Below are 22,310 nucleotides of genomic sequence, written 5' to 3' on the forward strand. Positions count from 1 at the left end.
CGCTTTCTCAAAAGGGAGTTAGCTTTTCTTTATAAGAGTATCAACTGTAACAGGAAATCAGGGTGGCAGAGTGGTTATGGGCTCAGCCACTAATCTACAAGGTCAGCTGTTTGAAACCACCAGTTGCTCTTTGGGGGAAAGACAAGACTGTCTTCCTGTAAGAAACGACAATGTTTGAAACTCACAAAGGCAGTTCTGCCCTGCCCTATAGTCAATGTGAGTTGCATTGACTCGATGGCAGTGAGTTTAGTTTGGGGTGGGGGAGGTGGAGAAGCCATCCATCCCAATCCGTGGCTACGACCCTCCAAAGAATGAACCAAAAGAGTGGCAGTGAACAGAGGAAAGACCAGCCAGCCTCAAGGGTCGGTGAGGAGGGAATGGACACGGTGTGGTGAATTACTCTATGGCAAAACCAGAATTTAAAGAGAAGGAAGAGAAGTCTAACTACTAACCACCAGCAAGGTCCGGGAAAGGCTCGGGTGGGCATTAGTTTACAGTCACAAGATTGCCACAGGGTGTTTATAAAAGAAGAAAACCTGGGCTTTAAAAAAAATAGACAATTAAGATATTAAAGAGACCAGTGAATTAATGGGGAAATTTCTAGATGGAGAACATGGAGGCCGTAAGAAGAGAAGTTAGCTTTGTAATGCAAAACTTAGCAAGGACTGAAATGGCAGTGGCCGGAGGTGAGTGCTTCAAAGACTGTTGATGAGAGGATGCAATGGGTTACCTGGATGACAGCCTTCAAGATGGAGGGGTTCTAGGGCCTGTGATGTAGTGGTTCTGGCCTAGAAATGGGGAGTTTGGAGCAGGGAAAATGCTGTCTTCTTACTCTGTGAGGCTGAAGAAGAAAAGGAAGCACCCCACTGACACCCCACCACCACCGCCAGCAGCCGCCACTTTGGAAAAGTCTGCAGGGAAGTCATGTTCCTGTGAGGATCCCATTTCTATTATCTGTAGAGAAAGGCGTGTGTCAAACATCCTGAGTGTATTGAAAGATTGACATGTGAAGTGGAGGCATTGGGTCAAGTGTGCCGTCAGAGAGTCAGAGAGGGGCAGGCAGAGCGGGAGGGAGCTGGGTAGAGGTGGGAATGTGGAAGGAGATCAACCATGAGCAAGGTATGTATACCAAAGAGTATCATTATCATGAAAAATGCTTCAAAAGGGGAGAGGAAATGTGGGAGATAAGCTTTCCAAAGTGAGCCCAAAGCCAGGATAAACAGGAAGGAATCTTTAAGTTCACCAAGGCAGGTGAACCCCAAATGCCTGACCTTAACTTACTCAAGGTCACAGGGAGGCAAGAAGCCCAGCCATGAATCCCCGCCTCAGTGCTTGATCTTGGACAAACTTCCTTTACTTTCCTGCATCAAAGCAGACATCCTTAAACTTCAGTTGGTATAAGAACCAGCTTACTTTTCAAAGGAACGCAAAGGCATTCGGCTATTTGGGCTCTACTACCAGAGACCAGTTTCCAGAGGGTTGTGTATTGTCCTCATGAATCCCAGGTGACGGTGGGACAGGGGGACAGGTGGTCACCAGGGCACACTTTGAGAATCACTGTCCTGAAAGAAAAGCTTCAGGGCAGAGAGTCACCCTGGTGCCCTGTTCTCTCTCACTCCCAGAGTGCATTGCTGGTGACACACACGTCTGCACACATTTGTGCTGCTCACACTTACTGCCGACTTTCAAACCTTATAAAAGTGCTCCTACCCCTAATGTGGACTGTGCACGTGCGCACGCACACACACACACATACTCTGGCATATTCTCCCCTTAGAAGAGTGTATTGCGGAAGGCGTGTGCAGAGGGGTCGAGGGGCAGATTTATAGTAGAGAAACTTGACAAACATAACCTCAGCTAGGTGGCCACGGTCACCACCCGTAAAGATACACTGTGTTGGTAGTCCAGACACTGGATTGTAGTGGCACTTCACCTCGGTGGTCTTCCTCCCCCAAACCCATGGTCTCTCCATGAGAGAAAGCATCAGACAACCTCTAATTAAAGAACATTCTACTGGGTCTGAACTCCTCAAGACTGCCAAGGTCACCAGAAACACGGAATGTTTGAGAAATCATCAGAGTCTAGGGCAGTGGCTCTCAACCTTCCTAATGCCTCGAGCCTTTAATACAGTTCCTCATGGTGTGGTGACGCGGCCCCCCCCCCCCCAAACCGAACCATAACATTATTTGCGTTGCTACTTCATCACTGTCATTTTGCTACTGTTGTGAATTGGGCGACCCCTGTGAAAGGGCGTTCGACCCGACCCATAGGTTGAGAACCGCTGGTCTAGAGGCAGCTGAGAAAATAGCCAAATGCAGTGTGGAATCCTGGAAGAGAAAAAAGATATTGGGTAAAAACTAAGAAAGCCTGAGTGGAATCTGGAGTTTAGTTCATCATAATGTGTCAAGATTAGTGACAAATATGCCAATACCAATGTAACTGCAGGCAGTACCTAGATTACAAATGAAATCTCTCCCTAACTGTCTTAAAGTAAAATGTATAGGTTAGTTAGAACACTTCTTATGTATCCTTCTTATTTAGCTCCTGCAGAAGCCCTGGTGGTATAGGGGTTATGCTTTGGGCTACTAACCCCAAGTTCAGCAGTTCAAAACCACCAGTCACGCTGGAGAGAAAGATCAGAGAGACTCAACTCCCAAGAGTTACAGTTTAGGAAAGCCACAGGGGCTGTTCTATCCTGTCCTATTAGGTCATTGTGAGTTGGAATGAACTCATGGCAGTGAGTTTGGTTTGTGCTTTATTTATTTATCTCAAGCCTTTTCAATGATGTAAACGCTGCATGTGTAGCAGATGAAAGTGACTGCGAAGAAGAATTTGTTGCCAATAGGTGTTGGCTTCAAAGCGAGGGCATATTTACATAACATTCAAGGGCAAACAGGAGTTGTTAACAGGAGGGGAAACTGGATATGTGGGGCGGATGGGATCCGGGCCCTATCATTTCTGTCAATCTAAAAGGAATCCAAAATTCAAAGTGTGATTGTCGCTTTCTCAAAAGGGAGTTAGCTTTTCTTTATAAAGCTGGGTGACTTTTTCCTACCGAGCTGTCGCTTCCTAAAGGGAACACCGAGCTCGTGGTACAGCCCACAGCGGATGCTCTATTGAAGGCCACCCACTGTTGTCAAGGGTGATGCGTAATCCCTTGAGTATCTTCATTCTCACTTAAAACTTGCTGGATAAGTCTACTGTCTCGGCAGCAGCCAGCTGATTAGATATACGATTCATTCATTTGGCTTACACAGTCCAGTCCCTCTTCCTGGAGTCCCTGGGGAGACCTTGCCAAGGGCGTGATCCAGATCAGAGGGTTGCTCAAACGACAGCTTGCACTGGACCATAAATCACACTTCCTGGGGCTTTGGCCATCCACTAGGAGGCCGCGGGAGCCCCCGACAGCAGGGCCTCGGGTCCACCTCGCACCACGTGCAGCCTTCCGCACAAGCCCCTGTCGCTGTCCGGGATGCAGATGGATGTAGTTGAATGCTGACTCTTCGCCATTGGGTCTGCTTCTCGTTATCCGTGCAACCTAACGGGAGACCTTTTCTTCTTCTCCATGACAGGGAGAGCCCGGAGATGCAGGAGGAAAGGGGGAGATTGGCTTTCCCGGTCCTCGAGGAATGCCGGTTGGTGATTTACCGCTGTCTTGGATCTGGCCTTGGCAGTCTTCTAGTTACATAGACATCTGGTGTGATTCTCTGAAGAGCGTTTAAAAGATACTATCCCAAGTTGACCTCAGAGTTTTCCAAGAACTGTCAGAGATAATATCTTTGTCTTGGCCTAGTTCCTTGGCCAGCGACCAGTCTTCCTATGGGGGCAATTTCCAGGTACCAGATATTATGGCCAGGAGACTGTCGCTGCCAAATTGTGAAATGGACAAACTTGGCCTTCAGTATTCCATAGCCCTTCTTCAAAGCCTCTGTCCCATCCGAAGCGCTCTATCAGACACCCATCCCGCCGCCAGGATTTCTCCCTCAGCCCTCCTGCAAGAGTTAGACAGCGGCCAGTGCCCAAGCGCTCAGCGGCTGCCCATTGGGCACACCCACTGTGAAGATGGTGCAGGACTGGCCGAGTTTCCTTCAGACGCACGTAGGGGTGTATGAGTCAGCACCGACCCGATGGTGCCGGCTGGTACCTAGACAACATTTGTATCCGGTGACTTGATTAACGGACTAGAGCTCGGGTCTGAGATACCTGTTACCCAGAAGAGATCATACTGCCAGCTGCTTGGATTGAGATATTACTATATTCCAGTTATCCTCTCATTTAACCCTCACAGCAAGTAGGCACTGCTGCCATTTTACAGATGAAAAGGCCAATGGGTTTGACATTGCATCTTCCTGCCAGTTGCCTGTAGTGTCACTCTCACAACACGTCAGCATGCCCCACAGTGAGCACCCTCCTCCCAGTTTCCCCCTAATCCAACCTTACAGCCAGCTACCTTGCCTTCTTGTGGCCAAGTCTGCCTCTACCAGGCAGCAGGGAGGTTGTCATGAATTGCTTTGTTTACAGGGTGCTTTGTTTACAGGGTGGCGATGGCAGCCCAGGTTATGGTCCCGTCGGGGTTAAAGGAGCCAAGGTAAGTTACATCTGCCGGATGCCTGACATTCCCCATTGGTTTGTTTATTTGCTTGGCTTGTTAGTTTTGTCCACGTACCACCTTTAAGAGGAAAAAGAAGACGGCAGATGGTGAATAAGAAGATTATCTTGGAGATTTTTGAAAAGGTCCTTTGTTTGCTGGTGCGCGTTGGGAATCTGAGGCGGGAATAATTGGTCTGCTGGAGGAAGGTGCAGGCAGCCATTGAAAGTTGAAAATGAATTTTCTGCCAGAGGTGTTTGGCCAGGGCCAGACGTGGTCCCGTCTGAGCCGCAGCTGCCGCTGTGTGTGGCGCGCACTCAGAGAAACCCCTCCGAGACTTCAGCCTGCAGCCCCTCCGACTGCTTGCTCCAGACATCCGGGAGACATTTCGCAGGACTTTCCTAAGTGCACTGGGTCAAACGGTAACTTAAAAACAAACCCTAGAACTTCAGGTCAACGAAGAGTGATTTTACATTGTCACTGAATAGTTAAATATCCGGAAGCGGGGCACGTGAATGTCTCCAAACCAGTGATTTCTACACACCTATTACAATCACTTAGAAATGACCGTTTGCTTTTTAACATCTCAACAACAGAAACCAAAACAAACGTGGTTCAGAATATCCTTTCTGAAAATAGTGTGTGGGGCCTCTAGCAAAGATGCAGAAGAGCATTCGGAGAACGGGGAAGCCGAAAACCATGTAACACGTGGCCTTGCTGTTCCTGGTGAAATCGCAGCCGGAAGAACGCAAGTAACTGTCTGGAAAAATAAACAAAGAGAAGAAGAGGAAGCTAATTTTGTTATAAAAACCGGGAATTGATGAATAAGGATTATCCAGTGAAAGGGTAACTAAACAGGGAATAATTGAAAGCAACTTAATTATCCCAGGATGGAAAAAATATTAACTGGTACCCTTGGAATATAAGACACCCTTTAAATGGACAGTTTATAAAAGTCATGTAATTATGTCAAGAAATGATTTGACAATGTCAAGTTTAAGAAAATCAAAATGTAATTAGAAAATCACTTATCTCACGTGTGCTAAAACACATCCTAGAAAGCTAACAGAAAATGCAACAAAATCTTCACAGTGATCACTTCGATTTTGGGTCAGTTTCTTCTTCCTACTCTTTTGTGCTTTATAAATGTTATAGAACTCACTACTCTAGTAACGAGAAAACAAACTTGACATTCAACAAAATATGTAATCAAATAAAGATGTTCCTAGTCCTTCAGCAATCACCATTGGCCAACGTCCAGTAAACAAAGGTCCACAAAATGAGTGATCAAGTTCCTGCTCTGTAGAGAGAGAGGTGCCATTGACACAGGGTGATGTTACAGACAACAGACTGAAGCATCGCCTGGTCTCGCCTCATCCTCCCGGGTCTTGGCATGTTCGAGTTATCCAGGGACCCCCTCAATGTTTCTGACATTCCTCTTCTCTAGACAGGATGTCCCCTTCCAACCACCGACCCCCACCCCCTGAGGACACGTCCAAAGAAAGGGAGTTGAACAATGTTCTGTTGTGAGCGATAGTATGTTCGTCGGCTCATATTTGGAATTGATGTGTCAGGCTTTCCTTCCTGCACCATCTTTGTCTGGAAAACCCCTGTTCATATTTGAAATATCATCAGCATGGCTTCCAGCATCATAAAAACCACCGCGTGGCAGGGAGGGGGTGGTTAGACTGTCGCTCAGACTCAAGCTCCTTCCTTGCCCTTGAGTTGATGCCAACACCGAGTGAGCCTACAGGACTGTCCCTGTGAGTTTCTGAGACTTAACCATGGCTGGGGGTAGAAAGCCCAGGCTCACTCCTTCAGAGCAGCTGGTGGTTTCAAACTGTGGACCCTGTGGATCACAGCCCACCCTGTCACCCCTATGCCACCAGAGCACCTGTCAGACTCTCTGGGCTTCCTGAATCTCTCCATGGAAATGCATTTCAGAGATCGTTAGAGAAGCGAGTACTGAAATGGCCGCATGCCTGTCCTATTGATCAGTTCCAATAGAAGAAGCGCTGATTGATAGCTCTCCACTTACCTGACGTTGTCATATTTGAATGAGACCCTTCAAGAGTTTCATTCATAAATTGGAGCTTGTATCTCAGAGAGCGGGGTATCGTTTCCAAGTTCTAATTGTTTTGGACACTTCTTTCATTCAGAGATACTAACCCTAAGGTAGCGTTAAGACCCATGTGACATGTGGATATGTTCATCTTCCCTCCTGTCAACTTTAGGGACAAGAAGGATTCTCTGGAGAAAGTGGACCTAAGGTACTGTGTACTTCATGTGAGCAAGCGGGGACGAGGTAGGGAATGGGAGTGGGGGTGGGGGTGGGGGCGCCACTAATGAGTATTTGAAACTATAGAAGTCAGAGCCCATGATCTGAAATGTAAACAGCACCCCCCCCACACACACACACCTTAATTCACCACTTTAAAAAATTATTTAAAGAAAAGAGGGAAATATCACTCGAAAAAGGTGAATCCCTTACCAGCCTGAGGTTATGAACTATAGAACAACAGAAAGATCATTCATTATAATAAATTCTACCTTCCTGGGGAAAAGGGGGGAGGAAGAAGCAGGATTTTCCCCCCTCATGTTTTAAAATGATGCATCTGCTTATGAGGGTATAATTGTTTTTACCATTTACGTTTTCATTTTGACGCGTGTAAAATAAGAAAGATCATTTTCAGAAAATATTTTCTCCTTCAATGCGCATCTGCCTCCCTTTCATATCCTGGGTCTTCTTGGCTGAAAGGCAAGTAAAATGCACGGAAAATGAAATGCTGGGATTTTGCCAGGCTCATTGTCCGCCAGGAAACACGGGATCAGATGCTAAGTTAGTACAGATATCTGCTCCCTGAAAGCTTTTACTTCTGAGCTAACTAGACGCTAGGCCCTGCGTTAGGGACCGGGCACAAACGAAAGGGCCCAGTCTGTGTCTCCACGGAGCCGTGTTCTGGTTGGAGACACAGAAAAAAAGAAGCAAGGCGCGTGCGCCGTGGGTTTCGTGAAGAGTTGGGGGAATGTAAAAAGAGAAATAACGTTGCAAAGAAAACTGAGAGAGACCAAAATAACAACAGCTCAAAGGCTTTCATGGTGGCGTCACTGTTTAAAAACACTGTGAGGCACACCACTCAATTGTCTTCATCATCTTTTTTTTCCTGAACTTATTTAGGGGGAGATTGGGGACCCTGGGGGCCCCGGGGAAACTGGACCCAAAGGAGCGAGTGGCAGAACGGTAAGCTCTTTAAGAGATTGCAGTAGCACAACCTCAGCCGCTTTGGGAAGGCCTTTTCCGCCTTGCATCTTATGGTCATTTGAGTTGCCCCTTGTTCCCAATGGCTTTTAAACTGTATGTAGTGGTTGGCCAGACAAGTTGGGGGAAGGGAGATGCGTATATGACTTATCCCCCAGTGCCATCGGAACCCAATTTGTCCCCGCTGCCAACATATGACTCCTTTTAAAAAATGTGTTTGTCTTGGGGTTTGGTTTGGGTTGTGGGGCAAATATGCACAGCAACATAATGCAACCCTTTCTACACGTGTCCTTCCGTAACAATCACTGCCACTACCCTTTCCTAATTATCCCACGAGCATGCGCATAAACACAATGCCCTTAGCAAAGCCTCCTCCCTCCCTTGCTAACTCCTGCTCATCGTTGGTTTCCGTATAATTGTTTATTTCCTGTAAGTGAACCAGCATTTCGTCTTTGGCCTTCTGTGACTGTTTTGCTCAGCATACTGTTCAAGGGGTCTCCGTGTGGAGGCACACAGCGGAAGTTTATTTGTCGTGATGGGGGAAGAAAAGTCCATTGGGTGCAGGTGCCACACTGGGCTTATGCCTGCGTCTACGGATGGACTTGGGGGCCGTCCCCCCTTTCTGCTGTGGTGAGAAGTACTGCGAGGGGCACTGGAGTTCTCCTTTCTGTTATCTTTTGCTTTCACTTCTGCTGGATTTCGACCTGGGAGAGGAGCCCACGTCCTTCTAAATCTCCCTTTTTGAGGACCAAGTACCATTCTCACTACTGGGAACTGAACAATACCGTTTTGTCCGGGTTTGGGGGGGGGGGGCGGGGCGGGTGTTGTTAACTGCTAAAATGTGATTGGTTCCAGCTCCTATCCCTCGCAGGATTAACACTCATGAATTACATCTTCTCTTTGTTAAATGATGTTTAATAAGATGTGACGGACAAGTCCTTTCCCCACTTAGCTCCACAGGGGATCTCCTGAGCCTCTGGGAGGAAGTTTCCATTGGGAGGATGTAACAAAAGTGTCCTGATAATCCCGTAGGTGGGCTTAGATATTGCCTCATGCTTGGGTGACTTGAAGTAAACACATGTCCCCCGCATGCCTCACATCTCTCTCCCAGGCTGGCCTTGAGCTCCAGTGGGCTAGGAACCGACTTCTTGTCTTTGCTAACTCTTTGTATAGCTTAGAACATGGGTACATGAGCTGGCTAATGTTTGAAAGAGACAGTTTTTTTGTTTGGTTGGTTGTTTGTTTTTCCCTTTTAAAAATCATTTTATTGGGGGCTCATACAACTCTTATCACAATCCATCCATCCATTGTGTCAAGCACATTTGTACACTTGTTGCCATCATCATCCTCAAAACATTTGCTTTCAACTTGAACCCTTGGTATCAGCTCATTTTTCTCCTCCCTCCCCCACTCCCCACAAACCCTTGATAATTTATCAGTTATTTTGTCATGTTTTATGGTGATTCTCTCTCAAAAGATTTTCTCTCAAAAGATTCTCTCTCAAAAGATTTCTACACTGACCGAGCAATGTAGACTTAATATCATGGCACTTAACAGGTGGGGTGGGGGGAGAGGGCTGCAAAGTCAAATATAAAGTTAGAGTGGAGCTGGTTTTCCAGTTCTGCCATCATAGCGAATTTCACCATGAGCTAGTCTTTTTCACTGTGAACCGTCACAAGGACTCCATGTGACTCCTAGTGACCCTTTGTCCCTCAGAATGAACTGCTTCCAGGTCCCAATCGACCCTCACAGCTGCAGTTAGGTTGTTACATTCATATGGTGTTTGGAGTAAGATTTAAAGGGATAAAATGAGGATTTCCTATGTCTCTTCCACCTCCTTTCCCCAAGCTCTCATTCTTCTCCTTGCGTAAGTTTTTGGCTGGTCACCCTTTAATTGTATGCTCTCGGGGGAAAAAAAAGAAGAAGAAGGTTGAAATAATTAGAAAAATAATTGGAAAAGACTTTCAAATTAGCCCAGATGCTCACCTGCACTGAAGTATCGCTAGATCACTTCCCTTGGCTTATTAACGAAACAGTTTTGCTTCAGACCAGGCTTCCAAACAGACTCCTCAAGGTTCCACCACCAGCTAAGAAGTTGTAGGTCCACCCCAAATATGCCAAATTAGCATCTTCACTTTAGCAAGACCCCGGTGTGGTTCTTCTGTCCACCAGGGAATCTCGAAGAGTCACCTGGGGATTTATTAAAATGGAGATTCTGATTTCGTTTATCTGGGTGGAAAGGCAAATTCTCAGCAGGGGTCCAGTTGGAATGAACCCCTGGAAACCCTGCTTTGAACACTGCACACATGGTAGTCTATCAGGCGGTTCATTGCATTCACCCTCACCTCACAATGCCATAATCATTTAAAAAATAATAAACTAATTGTTAGTCTGTGTTAGTCCAGGTTAACTAGAGAAACAAATCCAGAGACACGCATATTTAAGAGAGAGCTTTATATCACAGAGCAATTTTATATTGAGAAAACATCCCAGCCCAGTCCAGATCAAGTTCATAAGTCTGATATTAGCCCATATTTCCGATAATAGTCCATAAATTCCTCTTTAGACTCGCGCAGCATATGCAAGGATGCTGAATGCAGGAAGATCACAGGCAGGTGGGTGGAAAGTCCTGTGGGTCCAAGGGTGGTGGACGCATCTCCAGGGCTCTGGCTGCCATCAGCATGGCTCCATGTGACTTGTTAACAGGAATGTGAAGCAGAGAGAGAGAGAGACAGAGACAGAGAAGCAGAGACAGAGAGAGGCCTGCCTCTTCTGATGGCAGAATCAAGAGAGAGGAAGTTCCCAGAATCCTCATGAGAAGGCCACGCTCACAACAGGCTAGACTCCACCCCCTTCACTCTTAATATCCTCAAGTAGACACGAGATTATGTAACTATCACAAAGTCTGTCAACGTTTTCCTTTGACTTGTGTGAGTATTTGAATCTCTTTCTCCTGGCTCCCCTCTGGCCCCCACGTTGGGTCTTTTGTCACTGTGTGTAATCTGATTACATCACTTGCCGAGCTGCTTTCCCTGTCTCTACAAGACTATTTCTGGATTTGAACCGGAGACCTTAGACCCTGGAAAATTCCTGGTTGAAATCCCCCTTGAAAGAGATGAAGTTTCCATTGGAATATCGGTGGAGATTTGTCTTAAACGCTGCAGGTCTCTTCCGTTCTCTTGAAAGCGTTATGTTACTGGATTAAATTCTTTGGCTCTTCACCTTGATTGTATGCCCGGCTCTCCCTCACTGGAACAATTTCTTTTCCTTTGTCATGATCTTTTAACCTGGCTTGTTTTGTGTCTATGTGCATGTTTGTGCCTATTTATACTTTTTTAGCAACTTTACACATGCACATACTTTAAAGCAGGGTCACTTGATTTCAACCGGATTGACACTTGGGCCAAGTAATTCTTTCTTGGGAGGAGCTGTCCTATACATTGTAGGTCATTTGTCAGTACCCCTGCTCTTTATCCACTAGATGTCAGTAACCAGACCCCTCCCTCCAGTTCTGACAACTAAACACCCACGGCACCGAGGCAATGCCAACTCATAGCAATGCCATTGTGCTGAGTAGAACTGACCCTGACCGTTTCTAAGACTGCCGATGTTGATGGGAGCTGACTAACTCCTGTTTTGCCCATGGGGGTGCTGGCAGGTTTGAACTGCCAGCCCTGTGGTTTGCAGGCTCGTGCTTAACCCACTGCTCCACCAGGGCTCCTTAAAATGGCTCTAGATGTTGCCAAAATGCTCATAGGGGAGGAAGATTGACCACCACGCCCACTATGCCCAGTTAAGAGTCAAATCATTTCACGAGGTTTGTTATATTCAAATATGGTGATCCCTGCCCTCCGTCAACCCCATAAAGCAGTTCGACTGTGTAACACCCGGGGTCCCCAGGAGTCGTCATCCACTGAGCGGCAAGCAAGGATGACAACCGCTTGCCAGCTCCTCCCATGGTCTACTTCCCAGAAACAACAACTTTCATTTCTTTGTGTTTTTTTTTAACTTTCATTTCTTAACTGATTGTTTTGGAATTGGCACTAGGCCTCCAAATGCCGTGCTGCTTCTTCATTTTTAGGGTTTAACGGTTGAGTTTGTCATCGATCTAAATCCTCTCCAGACATTTAAATACAGTAAGTAGTCTATTCAACTGAACTGGGCCCAAGCCTTCTGACCGTGTCCGGCTTGGAAGGGTCGCCTCCAATGCCTGGTGTCACATGCCTCTTGGAGATCATCTTTCCTCCTCACCCTGAGGATTCCCTTTGCCTCCCTTCTGTGCTGAATCTCTTTCCCATTCCCATTCCCAGACAAGAGGACCTTGGAAAGTTCGTAGAAAAATATTCAGTACCTTTTAATTCCACTTTTCCACCAATGTTTGAGGGCCCCCTCTTCTTTCTCTCTCACTTCATAAAGCGCTCATTCGGTGGCTGCTAAGAAGGGAGCCTGCGCAGGGCACGTTTGATACTGGCAGCATCCGGCAACAGCTCCCATCCTGTCAGCTGGGAGAGTGCTATGTTAGCTAACCGACAATTCTGGGTTGGGATTTTCGAAGGCAGCAAGTGCTTCAGGGCCTCCTGGCCTCTTTGGTGCTTTGGGGAATCCAAAGCCATCCTGATACCTGGCCTTGAGTGTGTGACCAGTCCTCTCTCTGGAACCCTACCGGATGTTGTCTCCACCACTAGGGTTCTGACACTTTGGAGTTGTTGTGCTCTGGTGTACAGTCCGCCATTACCTATTTTCCTGATAAATGGCTCCTTTTGAGCCTGGAAATCTATGTCTTTAGTTCAGAGAAACGTGACGTACTTTGGTGCTATCTTCTCTGTTGTCTCTGCTTTGGAGCGGAATTGGCTCAGTGACAGTGAGATGGATGTGGATTTGGCTTGGGGTTTACATTTTCTTAATATCTTGTCTCCTGGTTTCCAGGGTTGGTTTGTTATTGGTTTGGGGGAGGTTGTGGGAGTGGGGGTTGCCTTCTTCCTGTACTTTCTGGGAGGTTTTATTGACTTTATCTCGCAGCCCTTCTCTTCTAGTTCCATGTCCACGAGCACATTTTATTTACTAGATCGTTTTCTGTTCTGGGCTCATGGTTGACCCATGATCGCTTATCTCTCTGGGAGGACAGATGTTTTCTTTACAGCTTCTTTTACCCAACAAAATCGGCTTCGTGCAGGGTTCTTTTAACTGGTTTGATCTCTATCCCTCCCCTGTCTGTGAAAAGGTCTGGCTTTTTATATTTAAGAACAGAGGGCACAAAGGCCAAATGGAAACTAAGCACATTGGTAATGCTTGTCGCCTAGCATTGTCCCCGGAGAGAGTGGCCTTTCTTGAGTAAACTTCTGTTGTGAGTATCTTTTGGTCTTCTTTGACTGCTCCGATTCCCCCTGAGAAGATTCTTGACAGTTCCTGCCAGAAAGTCAAAGATTGTCTGCCGGCTTTCCACTAGCACCAAGGGAAAAAAATTTTTTTTCTTTTAAGGCAGCTTGGCTTGGGGGTCTCACATTGTGAAAATCGGTACTTCATTTCATCTTCCTGGTGCCACCGGTCTCTCTGTCTGCCTGGAGCCCTGTACACAGACGCCGTGTCTTTCCCGTTTGACAGGACAAACCCTCCGTCTGCTGTTAGAGCGCGGGAAGGGACAGACACCCTGACATCGAAAATGGGGAAGAGAGTTGAAGCGTCCTAAAAAGATTTTCAGTGGAGTTTCACCCTTTTTTGCCTCGCCTCCTCATCTCCACCCCACCCCTGAGCCTTCTGGAACCATGCAGTGCAAGGCTCTCTGGTTCTGGGATTTCCTTGCCGCTGGCTTAAGATCCCACTTTCTTGGGTCAGCTACATCATTTAGTATGTAGATATCTGCTTTCCAGCCCAAATGTTCACAGTTATCGTCAGCTTTCTCATTCTCTCGATCTCACTGTCTATGCACAAAAATCTATCTACTAAAAAAAAAAATCTATCTACTTACTTGTCATTTTAGTGGGATATCCAGAGGGAACAAAATTAGATGCATGTGTTCCATCTGCCATCTTTCCCCCTAGGAATTTTAACCTGTGCCTTATAAATAAAACATGGCTGGCAAGTTTATCTTCTTTATTCTCTTCATGAAACACTGGATATCACTGGAATACTCACCGTACATAAATAGTTACATGCTGTTAAGTAAACAGGGCTATACATTTTTATCCATATAGAGGTTGTACATCCCATGGCATTTTGAATGAAGAAGGGAACATGGACCAAAAATTTAAGCCTCATCCTACCTTGATCGATAACAAACTTTCTGCCAAATGCACATGAACAAGCACCTTGGCTATAATAAGCAGTTTTCAATCTCTGTTGTCATTATCACTGCTGCTATTCCCGCTTCACTAGAAATACTTATTTCTTGGAAGTATTAGGCTTCGATTTTTCTTTCTCTGTTTTTTTTTTTTGTTTCAACTTAGTGACCTACTATCTGACTTCAATAAAAACTTCTCCTTTGTCCCAGCCATGAGCAGCTCCAGCACACTCCCCTAAGTAACTAATCAGAACTGTGCTTACAACTTTATAATCATATTGGTTATTACAACAACTTAAATGCCAGCTGTGGATGGTAGATTCAATAAGTCATAGTACATCCATATAAGAGAATACTACACAGCCATGAAAAATGTTTTGACAAAGAATATTTATTCCCTGACATAAAGATGCCCATAAGGTATGTATTAAGTTATAAAGGTGAAAGAAAAACGTGACCCAAGTAAATTTAAAAATCAATAATATATGTTAACACCCAAAGAGCAAATAATGAAAGGCTAGAGAAAAAGATAGAAAAACGTTAACAAGGGTTAATTGAAGGAGAATGGAATTATTTGGAGGAGAAGGGACTGTGGGGATTTTTCTTTTCTACTTCTTCTGTGCACTCTTGGAAATCTCTAACTCTACTAACATAGAAGTATATTTAAAACATACCGCGCACTCACACACACATATGTGTATCAATAAACACATTTTGTTTCCAGGTATCTGCTGGGCTTCCAGGACAGCCAGGATCCCCTGGGGAGCCAGGACCTCCTGGACGCAAAGTAAGCTGAACATCTATGAATCACAGCAAGTCCTCCTGCAGTGGAGAAGTCGGTAGACATGCACATGCTCCTGCCTCGGCTGTTGAGTCACTTGTCACAGTATCTCTCCACCCTCTGGGCTAAGAGAAAGGAGGGAAATGCCACCTAAACTCAATTGCCATAGCCCACATGGAAGAAGCACGCCAGCCTGTGTGATCATGAGGTGTCGGCCGGATCAGGTGTTGGAAGTTCAAAAACAAGTCATTAAGCAGACATGAAGGAACATAGGCAAGGTGGAGACCTAAAGCCCACCTGTGAGATAATGGGACAGACCCTCACAGAAGGGCCATATGGCAAGGATGATATATTGAGGGTGCAGCAGAACACTGATGAAGCACACAAACTATCCTCTAGTTCTTTAACTTTTCCTCCTCCCACTATTATGGCCCTAGTTTTACCTCACTCATCTTACTAGACCTGAGCATGTACATTGGTACAATCAAGCTCTTTCAATGCATGAAAGTCCAAGATAGATAAATCCCTCAGAAACAGTAAGGGGAGTAATGACACCCTGAAGATACGGGAAGAGAGGAGAGGAAGGAGGAACTGATAGCAATGGTGCCTGTATAACCTCACTGAAAGGGAACAAACATCAGAATTTTAGGTGATTGAATACATGGAATGGAGGAAGTTATGGCAAAAAAGAGCACAATAATAATATATAATATATTGAGGGTTCCTGGGGGTGGCAGGGTGGGAGAGGGAGGGGATCAGGACTTCAAGAAGAAAAGAAAATGTATTGAATATGATGATGACAGCAATTGTACAATTTTGCTTGATCTGATAGAACTAGGTTATAATAACATCTGTAAGAGCTCTTAATAAAATGTTTTTTAAAAATACAGTTGTCAAAAACCACACAAACAAAAATTAATCTGAAGGATATATCTATTTTTTTAAATCATTTTATTGGGGACTCATACAACTCTAGTCACAATCCATCCATCCATCGTGTCAAGCACATTTGTACATTTGTCATCATCATTCTCAAAGCATTTTCTTACTACTTGAACCCTGGGTATCAGCTCCTCCTTTTCCCCCCTCCCTTTCCCTCCCTCCCTCATGAACCCTTGATAATTTATAAATTGTTTTTTCATGTCTTACACTGTCTGATGTCTCCCTTCACCCACTTTTCTGTTGTCTGTTCCCAGGGAAGAGGTTATATGTAGATCATTGTGATCGGTTCCCCCTTTCTCCCCGACCTTCCCCTTCCCTTCCTGGTATCACTACTCTCATTATTGGTCCTGAAGGGTTTATCTGTCCCGGATTCCCTGTGTTTCCAGCTGTACCAACGCACATCCTCTGGTTTAGCTGGATTTGTAAGGTAGAATTGGAATCATGATAGTGTGTGGGCGGGGGGGGGAGCATTAGAAAACTAGAAGAAAGTTGTATGTTTCATCGGTGCTGTATTGTACCCTGACTGGCTCATCTCTGTCCTGCGATCCTTCTGTAAGGGGATGTCCAGTTGCCTACAGATGGGTTTTGGGTCTCCACTCTGTACTCCCCCTCATTCACAATGATACGATTTTTTGTTCTTTGATGCCTGATGCCTGATCCTATCGACACCTGGTGATCACACAGGCTGGTGTGCTGCTTCCATGTGGGCTTTGTTGCTTCTCAGCTAGATGGCCGCTTGTTTATATTCAAGCCTTTAAGACCCCAGACACTGTATCTTTTGATAGCTGGGCACCATCAGCTTTCTTCACCACATTTGCTTATTCACCCGCTTTGTCTTCGGCGATTGTGTCGGGAAGGTGAGCACCATGGAATATCAATTTAATAGAACAAAGTGTTCTTGCATTGAGGGAGTACTTGAGTGGAGGCCCAATGTCCATCTGCTACCTTAATACTAGACCTATAAATATATGCACATAGAGCTATTTCCCCATCATCATATATAAATATATTTACATATGTACATGCCTATATTTAGACATCTATAAATGCCCTTTGCCTCCTAGCTCTTTCCTCTATTTCCTTTGACTTTCCTCTTGTCCCACTATCATTTTCATTCTTCATTTGGGTTTCAGTAATTCCTCTCAGTTACATTGCCCTTGATCAAGCCCTACCAGTCCTCCTACACCCTCCTCACCATCACTTTTGGATCACTTCTTGTTCCCTGGTCCCTGGGTTAGTTAATTAAGGGTACATTTAAAACCAAATTAAATACAATTTACTGATAGCCCTCATTCTGATTTCATTATCTTTTACTCTAATCAGCCCTCCAACTGAAAGGGAATCTTTCCAAATTTGACCGGCAATCAAATAAACTCAAAATGCAGACAAACCTCCTACAATTTGCCACAATGTGGAAATAGGTATAACTGTGGTGAATGGCAAACATGGTTTTGTTTGAAGGAGTCCTATATAAATAAACATATGATGAAAGTGGAAATACAATGCAACTGTGCCAAATGGTATTTTCCAATTTCTTCAATAAAGATAGTCTTTGTTTTACTTGAAGAAAAACAAAAAACAAAATCAATTGCCAGCTCTTGAAAAGAATAGAGAGAAAATGAAGGCTGATGAATTTTCTAGATTATCAGAGATTTTATATGTTCGAGCCTTGCCCTGTCATTTCATACATGTGTTAGTCTGGGTAGACTAGAGAAACAAATCCATGGACACACATATGTGTATAAGGAGATTTATATGCAAGAGCAATTGAACATTGAGAAAACATACCAGCCCTGTCCAGTCCAAGGTCATAAGTCCGATATTATCCCATCTGTCTGACAGCAATCTATACAGTCCTCTTCAGACTCATGAAACACATGCAATGATGCTGAACGTAGAAGATCACAGGCCAGTGGGTGGAAAGTCTTTGGTGGTAGAGCATCTCAGCGCTGGCAGGGGTCTCCACGTGACCATTCCAGTTCCCAGGGCTGCATCAGGGTAGGTCGATGTGGCATCTCCTCAGGGATGCCTCACAGCAAGGCAACCTTGTCAGTAGAGAGTCTCCACGGGAGTGAACTGAGAGAGATAGTGTCTCTCACCTCCAAGAAGGAAGTCCCAGATTTCCCAGAATTCTCAGGAGAAGGCCATGCCCACCCAGAAATCTCATTGGCATACTTCAGATTGACAGCCTAGACTCCACCCCTACACTCTTAATCCTTAAATTGACACCAGATTAGGTGTACCACGATACAATAAATGATCATCGTATAAATTAATGCTCAAAAGTTGCAGTCATGTGAAACTTACTTTCTTCGGAGTTGGTGGGGAGACTCCAATGCACGTTCCCTTGAACAGTCAGACACTTCCTGGTCCAAAGGTGGGTTGGGCACATGAAAATAAATCCAATTCCATTCTTTCTCTTATCCCCAACCCAGCCATCTATGAGGGAGGCTTCTAAAAGTGGATGGAAAAGTGGCATTCGAAGATCACAGATCTTTTCCAAGAACTTTTACAACTCCCTCGTATGTGTGTGATTGCCTTTCCAGATCCTGAATGGGAGTCTGGCCCCTTTGTCATCAGAACCAATGAAGGAGGAGAGTAAAGCTTAGCTCTGACTCCTGCCCAGCGACCGAGACAAAGCTGAGGAACTGCAAGCCCCGGCCTTGAGGAGGCCAGCACAGACCAGGGGCTGAGCCCTCTCGAGTCCTCAGCCCTTCGCCTGCCCCACAGCTCAATGTCAGCCTCAAGTGGTCATTCCCACCCTTGTCATCCAAAGAAGGAGCCATAGCAGAGGGACCTCTGGAAGCTTGTATGGATCCAACTTCCTGCTTACAGTTTATTCCTCTTAGAAAGTTGCTATTCATGGGGTGATGAGCACCCTGGCTATAGTCTTTGGGTCATGAGTATCTTACCTGTATTCTTCACCCTCCCCTCCCCACCCTCTAACTTCCTGTGAGGATGAACCATAACAGTTACCGATATCTCAGGGTAGCCTCTGGTATTGTGTATCCAGAGTTGTGAAACCTGTCTTTTGTTCTCCTAGGGCGTGAAGGGGACCAAAGGATGGGCTTCATTTTCCGTAAGTGTCTCCTGGTTCCAAGAGTGTTCTGAGCCCATCGAATGCAGGCATTTGACAGTTCAGGACCAAGCTGTCTGCCGGCTAATTCTCTCTGTTTTATTTTTGAACTGCAGATGTGTGAGCTCATCCAGTATGTGCGGGATCACAGTCGTAAGTACCCTCCTGGAATTGATCACCCTGGGTGTCAGTGTTCATAAAAGGAGAGCAGTGAACGAAGCACTCCGAATGGAGACCATTTACCAATCAATTTCTTAAAAGGAGAGATGCCGCTGCACATATTCAGGGCTGGCACAGACGGAGGACTATTAACATCTTCTCTGGCTGCCAGCTTGACTATTGGAACCTGTCCCGAGAATGAAATAATAATATCTCTAGTGCTCTTGGTCTAGGAGAAATTGAGGGGTAAGGTCTGAAGTTCCCTGGTGGTGACATCCGTCAGCAGGGAGTCCCGATGAACTTTTCTTCGAGCGCATCTTAACTGACAGCACAGAACTCATTCAGTGTGAAAGAGGTGGTGGCATGATAACAGGGTGGCTGAGCAGATGGGACCAGACTTTCCTTCATGGTTAGTGTCCCTTGCCTACTGCTTCTTCTGGTTGGGCAGGTTACATCTCTTGTAAAATTGCTCATTCTGCTGATATATATATATATATATATTCCTTTGAAAATTATAAAAGCAGAAAGGCATACAGATTTGGCAAATGCCCTTTGAATTTGTTTTAAGACCCTCCTAGCAGCTTCTTCTATTAAGACACACGTTAGTGCCAGCAAAGAAATTCCGTGCAGCAGATACCGAGCAAGGGAGCTTTTCGGTGCATCTACAAATGCTGAATGGCTGCCCAACAAAGCAATATGGCTGAAAGGAGCCAGGCGGACCTCAAGGCATCTTAGCAGGGAAAAGAAACAAAGGAGTGTGCTGGTCTCCCAAGACAGGGACTTTCTAAACCATTCACTGCCCTGTTGACCTTCACTCTTTCTCTTTTATTCAATAGAATGATGGTGGGAATCAAGTCTATGCACTGGGTGCTGAAGGCTGCTTGCTTTGGGGCTGAATTAGCACAGGAGGTTTCCAAAGATGGCAGCCATGTGGGCTGGGGATGGCTCAGGTGTGTGGAGGCCTGGTCTTTGAAATTGTGCAGGGCCTGAGATGCACAATTAGGTTCCCTGGTGGCATGGTGGGCTGCAAACCACACAGGCAGCAGTTCCGAACCACTAGCCGCAACATGGGACAAAGATGAGGCTTTTTGCTCCCCTAAAGAGTTCCAGCCCCAGAAACACACAGGGGCAGTTCTACCTTGTCCTGTGGGGTCAGCACCAGTGACTTCTGCATGTACGAAAGCACCCTGAGGACATAGGATGACCTCAGATGCCCAGAGGCTCACACGAGAGGCTAACACTACGCTGGCCAAGAGAGCTATCTGCAGGAATGGGAGTGTCCCAAGGCGCTGTCCAACACGGTAGCCGTGAGCCATAGTCAGACACAGCGCACTGGGCTGGTGCAACCCAAGAGCTGAACCGTTGCAATTACGTTTCATTTTAATTCATTTAGATTTAAAGAGCCACCCATGGCTGGTGGCTACCATGTTGAACAGCGCAAATGCATAGCTTACGCGGCATCGGCTTCAGAGTAAATCCACCTCTGACATTTAGAATGTGTCAACCCACGCCCCTGCACACATTCAGACATACATCAAATCCGTAACTCTAGCTGTCAACATAGTCAGTATGTTCTGACTATGAGAGCTGGGGGTTTTAGCTTTCAAACCTCAGTGACCCCCCAGGCCACAGTCCTTTGCCTCTGACAGCTGATTGGGCTCCTGACTTAGTGCCCTGCCTCCGCTGCCCTCTCCTTCCCTGGCCTATGGAAAGAGTCCTGCTTTCTCCAAGAGGCTAGATTCTGCCTACACAGCCCTGCCTGCTGCCTTGACTGTTGAGTCATCCGCCAACACCACGCAGGGAGCACCTCGGCCGCCCTGATCATCCTAGAGCGCAGAGCTCTGCTCTCCCACCAAATAATAACCCCGTCTCCTCTGTTCTTCCTCCCCAGCTGGTGGACACGGTGAGTCATCTTTATTTGCAGCATGTGTTGATCAAGAGCCAGAATTTTGTCCATCTGGAACGAAGGGTTAGAACAAAGCGTTGCCTGCCAAATGATGCTTCTGCTTTCTGCCTGTGTTCTCTGCTGCCTGGTAGTGGGGCCCCGGCCCAGTAAAGGTCGCCGTTTTAGCTGAGCTTCACAGACCAGTGGTTTGCCTGCTTGTTACTATTAACATGTTTATGAAAAGCTTGACCATTCATTTGCGTATGAGTTCTTTTTCCCTTTGGTCATCGTGTTTCTCCTGCCTTCATTCTCATTGACCCTCTGTGCGTCTGACTGCCTCTCTCGTCATCACGTAGTCTTTACATGGTTAGAAATCAAGGTGCACCGAGGAAACGCCTCAAGAATCAAAGCCAGGGGGTCCAGACAGCAACTGAGCTGAGGGGGAAGCTGGCGCAGTGCCGGAACCCTTGGAGCTCATGCTGACCCTAAAGATCGTTCGGTGCTGGTTTTCCAGTATTTTCTGGTGCTGATGACATGATGTTTCTGTAGAAACCCACCAGCACCGTGGCTCTTTGAGAGCCCGGCAATGGGGTGGGGGAGGCAAACAAAGAAAAGAACTAACGAATCTGTAACCGGTAACTAAGAGCCATCAAGTTGATTCCACGCCGTGACAACTGTTTGTGTCAGAAAAGAGCTGGGATCCCTAGCATTTCCAATGGCCACGTTTTGGGAAACAGATCACCAGACCTTTCTTCTGAGGCATCTCTGGGTGAACTCCAAACTGTCGATTAGCAACAGAGTCTACAAATGGTGTTCACCACCCACGGACTCCAAGATCCATCGCCATGGCTGTCAGGTCAGTTCTGAATTGCCATGACCCTATAGGACACCGCAGAACTGCCCCACGGGGCTTCCAAAACTGTTGTCATAATGGAAGCATGTCTTTCTCCTGCAGAGCAGCTGGTGGGTTTGAACTGCTGACCTTTATGTTGGCAACCGAGCTCTCAACCACTGCGCCCCTAGAGCTCTGTACAGCCTCTGTAGTTGCTGAGTGAGCGAGACAGGATGGTGTGCTCTGTCACAGAATCATGGGACAGGAAGAGATAGAGGCTTCTGGGGGAACGGCTCTTCTTGGAGGCAGTGGCTTGGGCATTTAGATTGAAGCCTCAGAAGGAGGTAGCTTGCAAGGAGCAGTCAGGGGGCACTGCAGGTACAAAGGCCATGAGACAGACAGTACAACAGGTAGCAGCCTGGGATGACTGAGCTGTCGTCCTGGGGCCCATGAGAAAATACAGCAGTGAGTAGGGGCCAGATCCGGTTGGCGATGATAAGCAGGCTGGCTT

The 22,310-nt window shown here is 46.2% G+C and overlaps 1 protein-coding gene across 1 annotated transcript in view; it reads left to right on the forward strand.

The window, feature by feature from the left end:
* LOC101655657 (collagen alpha-6(VI) chain) overlaps positions 1-22,310 on the forward strand; it is a 134,799-nt gene that overhangs the window by 74,635 nt on the left and 37,854 nt on the right. The window contains exons 24-31 of the mRNA XM_004704181.2: positions 3,573-3,635; positions 4,538-4,588; positions 6,823-6,858; positions 7,767-7,829; positions 14,849-14,911; positions 18,891-18,926; positions 19,040-19,076; positions 20,974-20,985. Coding sequence (XP_004704238.1) covers positions 3,573-3,635; positions 4,538-4,588; positions 6,823-6,858; positions 7,767-7,829; positions 14,849-14,911; positions 18,891-18,926; positions 19,040-19,076; positions 20,974-20,985 — 361 coding nt within the window. The remainder of the gene's footprint in view (positions 1-3,572; positions 3,636-4,537; positions 4,589-6,822; positions 6,859-7,766; positions 7,830-14,848; positions 14,912-18,890; positions 18,927-19,039; positions 19,077-20,973; positions 20,986-22,310) is intronic.

The sequence above is a fragment of the Echinops telfairi genome, unplaced genomic scaffold (genome assembly GCF_000313985.2).
Source record: "Echinops telfairi isolate 266 unplaced genomic scaffold, ASM31398v2 ScPeMD7_7420;HRSCAF=8458, whole genome shotgun sequence".
NCBI lineage: Eukaryota > Metazoa > Chordata > Mammalia > Afrosoricida > Tenrecidae > Echinops > Echinops telfairi.